The following is a 4,997-nucleotide window of genomic DNA, read 5'->3' on the forward strand; positions in this document are numbered from 1 at the left end:
AGAGAGAGAGAGAGAGAGAGAGAGAGAGAGAGAGAGAGAGAGCGCGCGTACCCTCAGGCTTGAGGAAAATTCGCCCGATCTTCCCGTGGTGTGACAGGAGACTCTTGAGCGCGTGCGGGCGCATGAACGGCGGGATGCGACTCAGATAGACGACACCGGTCTTTTCAAGGTCGGCCTTAAAGGCCGAGAGGGCGGCCGGAGTCAGGGGGCGCAGATCGATCGAGGAGTCAATTTCATCATCCCCATCGTCCTCGTCATCCTCATCGTCCTCGTCGCCCTCATCGTCGTCCTCGTCGTCCTCGTCGCCCTCATCGTCTTCATCATCATCGTCCCCAGTATCGTCGTCCTCGTTGCTCCCGTCATCCTCATCGCTGCTGTCAGCGTCGAGGTCATCCTCAGCACCACTGGCATCCTCGTCAGCCTCATCGTCAGTGTCAACGGGCGATTCGAGGTCGTCCTCCTCATTGGCATCGGAGGCCTCCTCCTCGCTGAACACCCGGGCAAAACGGGGATCCTGGGTCGCGGCACTGGACAACTTGGCCCGCTTGCCGACCGGGGCCGCTTCAGTGGAAATTGACTTCCGCTTGGTCGCCGGGGTGAGAGATCCCTTCATGTTTGACTGGCAGGAGAAAGAAAGAAAGGGCTGCAAGAGAGAGAGAGAGAGAGAGGGAGAGAGGGAGGGAGAGAGAAGGAGAAGGAAAAGAGAAAGGAAAGGCAGATGGCGTGGTGGGGGGAGGTGGTGGAGGTGGTGGTGCAGGTTTTCATTGTGTATTTGTCACTGCAGTGCCCCCCCTCTTGCGAATCCATCCCCATCGGCCCTGGCTGCCTGCGAGGAACAGGGCATCAGACGGGGACACGCAGAGGAACAACGCAGCCTCCCCCCCCCCCCGCCACAGCAGAAGAAAACCAATCGCGCTCGAACACCGACCATGCGAGTATATGGTCATGTGATCACACGAATCGATCATTGCACGAGGGCCTCGACAAGGGAGCCAGCAGGCGAGGGGGAAAGAGACAAGGGGGAAAGAGACAAGGGGGAAAGAGACAAGGGGGAAGAGGCATCTTCTTTATTCCATGCACCTGTGTCGCACACTGCTGGACATTCCATGATGTTTGCTTTATACATGGCTGCACTCTCTCCCGTCGCCCGGGGGCAAAAAAAGCGAGGACAAAGGGAGGGAGCGAGGGAGGGGGGAAGGAGGAGAGCACAGGCTAGGTGTCAGCCTTCCCGTGAGGAGAGGGGCAGACTGCATGGTGGACCCGCGCGCGAACCCCCTTTCATGATGTGATGGGCCCGCCCGCTGGGGACCAGGAAACAACATCGAGACAACACAAGCATGGAGCCAATATTGACATGCGAAAAGAGCAGGATATATGGAAGGAGAGAAGGGGAGAGAGAGAGGAGAGACAGGGGAGGAAACTGGAAGAGGCGTGAGGTGGGGGATGTGTGCGAGTGCATGCTCGCAGACATCTGCGCCACGAGGAGAGGGAAGCAAGGGCAAGGAGGAAGCAAGATAATAAGTAGAAAACCTCTAACGGGCGGGCCCATAGTGGGACACACACACACACACACACACACGCGCGCGCGCGCGCGCACACACACGTGCGCAAACTCTCGCCTTTTACTGCGACTTGCAGAAGACACGAGTCCGGCACTCGAGCTTGACCCAGCGCACGGTGAACAAGGTCACCGCCAACAGCTCGAACCACAGCCCCATCGGCGAGAGGAGGGCCGTCTCAACACGCAGCCAGCCACCCAGCAGGATGAGCATCAGCACCGTGAAGAACACCGACATGGAGATGAGGGTGATGGCCGGGCCAAGGCTGCGGGCACCGCGACCACGCTGGCGCCGGCGCATCTCAGCCTCGATGCGCACAATGGCCGCGAAGGCTGGCGCATAGATGCAAATGCCAATCAGCAGGACAATGGCCAGCATCTCCGGGGCCGGAGCATACCCGAAGGGGGTGGCCGCGCCCCAGGAAAAGGCCACAGCCCACGGGTGCTCGAAGCCGGCCAGCGGCCCGGCCAATACCGGACCCACCCCCAGGCACACCAGCGACCCGGACAGGAAGGTAAAGGCCACCGGAGAGAGACGCCCCACGCGGATCAAATGCGCCTTCCAGGCCAGCAGTACCAGCTTCCAGAAGGGAACCTCCTCGCTGGCAGACGGCCGATGCCGAGGCGCCTCCGGGGTCAGGCCGCTGGCTCCGCCACCGACCGCCGCCACCAGGGCCACGGTTTCGCCGGCATCCCCGCCCGGAGACCCGGGCGAGCCGGGCGCACTGCTGCTGCTGCTGCTGCTGCTGCTGCCACCGGTCGCCGGCATGACCAGCATCACACCGGTCTTGGTGTCGGAGAACTCGTCCTCCGGATCCGACAGGACGATCCGGGACTCGGCCGACCCGCCGCTGCCGCCAGTGGCGCCCGGCTCGCTGGCACTCCCGCCGGAAGAGGTGTGGCTGCCGCGACGCCGGCCGGTGACCGGCGGGAAGGCAAAGTGCATGAACAGCCCACCCGTCAACAGGGCAATGAAGTACGTGAAGAAGACCACATCCAGGCTGAGGAAGAACTTGGCCAGATGCATGCGCTGCAGGGCCGTCATCAGCAAGGACCCCGGGGCCTGGCGCTGGTGGCCCAGATGCATCGGGACCGTCACCTCCACCGGGTCCAGCGTGGTCAGGGGATGCCGCGCGGAGCCAGGCGCGCCGGTGAAAGCCGCCTGCACGCGGAAGGTCACCTGGTGCGTCTTGCCGTCGAGGTACCGCTCCGGGTTCCAGGTACAGGTGTGTAGCGGATGGCCGGCCGTCACACGGCGCAGGTTGCCCACTTGCACTCCGTCAATCAGGACCTGCCCCAGGGTCAGCTGGTGGTCATTGGGCAGCCAAATGAGCACGCGCATCAGTCCATCGGGCCGGATCTGCAGGCCGAGCGGCTCGCGCGATGTCAGCAGCCGCGAGTCCTTCGGCGTGGTGGGCAGCACCAGGGGGAAGGTGGCCGGGCCGAGGGTCGTGTCGATGAAGCTGAACAGGTCGTGATCCATGGCCAGCATGCGGAAGGTCCGATGCGTGCGCATGTCCTCCAGCTCCAGCTCCAGGTGCGCGTCGTCCAGGTTCGGCGGCGCGGTGTACATGTCCGCCTGGTGCAGATGCCCGCACAGGTAGGCGATCGATCCGCGTGACAGGGCCTGCCAGGGCAGGTGAATACTGGACACCGACCGGGGGTGATGGCCAAAGAGGACCGTGTGATTGGACTGTGGGGGGAGGGGAGGCAGGAGGAGAAGCGGTGAGTGAGGCTTGTATAGCAGCAGCAGCAGCAGCAGCAGCAGTGGCCTGGGGGAGAGGCGAGTCGGGCGGGAAGGGAAAGAAGATGACAAAAAAAACAAACGCACGCCCGGGCGAGACACCATGTCAATCAGGCCGGACACATCGGGGCCCGGCGCCAGAGCGGCAAAGAAAGAGAACGGGGCGTTCATGCCCTGCAGGCCGGAGGTGCTGTCGAAACCAACGAAGCGGTACTGGCCATAGGGCTAGAAGGGGGAGGGGGGGGGGGGGGGGGTCAGACCGCGCATGAGGGCAGAGGCATTGCAGAGTCGGAAGAGGGAGCGGGCGCGGACGCGGGTGCGGGCGCGGACGCGGGCAGGGGGACCAATGCAGTGCGCGCGTACCTTCACCACCTCTACCTGGTAGTAAGTGCTGTCCTCGTCGCCACGCGCACCATACTGAACAAAGAGATCGCGCTCAGTGCCCGGTGGGGCGGTGTACGAGTCATGGTTGCCGCGGATGTCCAGCCAGAAGTTCGGGTCCTGCAGGACATTGAACTCCTCCAGCAGGGCCCGGTACGTGGACCACTCAGCCTCGATCTGGCGGTTGCGGTTGTAGATGGCATTGTTGGCTGGCAGGCCATGAAGGAGAAAGTGGGGACGAGCAACAGGGTCGAGAGGGGGGGAGGGAGAGAGAGAGAGAGAGAGAGAGAAAGATGGTCAGTGACAGGATTTGGGGTCGGCACAATCGAATGGGGGGAGCATGAAGCATGAACAACAGCGATAATGACGCACGGGTGTCCAGGCCGTCAGTCAGATCGCCGGATGCAATGACCAGCTCCGGGTCAATGACCGGCAGGACGTGCTCCAGGTAGACGCGCAGGTTATCAGCATGCTCCGGGTGGAACTGACTGATGTGGATGTCCGACACCTGGGAGAACCAGAAGAGCCGATCGGTGTGGTGACCCGGCGAGGGAAGCCCAGCTATTTGCCACAGCAACAGGGGGAACATGGCGCGAGGGAGGGAAGGAGGGACAAGGGAAACGGAGGGAAGGATGTCAGCACAGGCGGTCGGCCGAGGGATGGCCGGCAGATGGGGCAGGGTGCTGCCGGCGAAGGGGGAGGGGGGGGGGGGGGGGGGGGCAAAGCGTGTACATACCGTCAGATGTGGGGGTGATCTTCACCGGACGGCGGATGTCGATCAGGTAGCCCAAGATCGAAATGAGAGCCACCACGATGACAATGGTGGCGCAAAGATGCCGCGCCAGCCGGCGACGAACCGCAGGCCAGGAAGACATGGCCGACGGGGAGGGAGGAGGCGTTGCAGGGCCAGGAGAGGCGCCAGCAATGGGGGTGGCAGTGCTCAAGAGGGCGGGAGGAGCACCGGCGGTGGCGGTAGCGGTGGAGCTGGAGGAGCCCTTCAGCAGGGGGGTGGTTGAGGCGGAGCTGGATTGCGCGCCGTCGTGATAGTCACCCGAGGAGTGGGTGGACGAGAGCAAGGGAGAGGCGGCGTGGTGTGGCGGGATGTCGGGCGAGGGAAAGCCATTTGGCCCGAGGGCAGGGGCTACCCGACGCGCGACCGTGGGCTCAGAAAAGTCCGCCTCATTGGGACAATCGGCCTGGCTGGACATCATGTGCGGCAGGGAGCCTCAGGCGGAGAGGGAGAGGGGAAGGAGGAGGGTGGACGTGCGACAGCACGTATCCGGACCGGCAGGGGGGCGATACGTTGGAGGTGGC

At 63.6% G+C, this 4,997-nt stretch overlaps 2 protein-coding genes across 2 annotated transcripts in view; both read right to left on the minus strand.

Moving 5' to 3' along the window:
• H696_03533 (hypothetical protein) overlaps window positions 1-647 on the minus strand; it is a 1,963-nt gene extending 1,316 nt beyond the window's left edge. Inside the window, exon 1 of the mRNA XM_009497401.1 lies at window positions 52-647. Within this exon, the coding sequence (XP_009495676.1) occupies window positions 52-613 (562 nt within the window). The 5' untranslated portion in view covers window positions 614-647. The remainder of the gene's footprint in view (window positions 1-51) is intronic.
• A 975-nt stretch (window positions 648-1,622) lies between these two features.
• H696_03534 (hypothetical protein) lies at window positions 1,623-4,894 on the minus strand (the record flags this gene model as incomplete). Its single annotated transcript, XM_009497402.1, has 5 exons — window positions 1,623-3,251; window positions 3,390-3,527; window positions 3,666-3,892; window positions 4,056-4,244; window positions 4,420-4,894. The coding sequence occupies 5 exons, from the start codon at window positions 4,892-4,894 to the stop codon at window positions 1,623-1,625; spliced, it is 2,658 nt and encodes an 885-aa protein (XP_009495677.1).
• Between the last annotated feature and the right edge of the window lie 103 nt (window positions 4,895-4,997).

Source organism: Fonticula alba (assembly GCF_000388065.1).
Source record: "Fonticula alba strain ATCC 38817 unplaced genomic scaffold supercont2.5, whole genome shotgun sequence".
NCBI classification, from domain to species: Eukaryota; order Rotosphaerida; family Fonticulaceae; genus Fonticula; species Fonticula alba.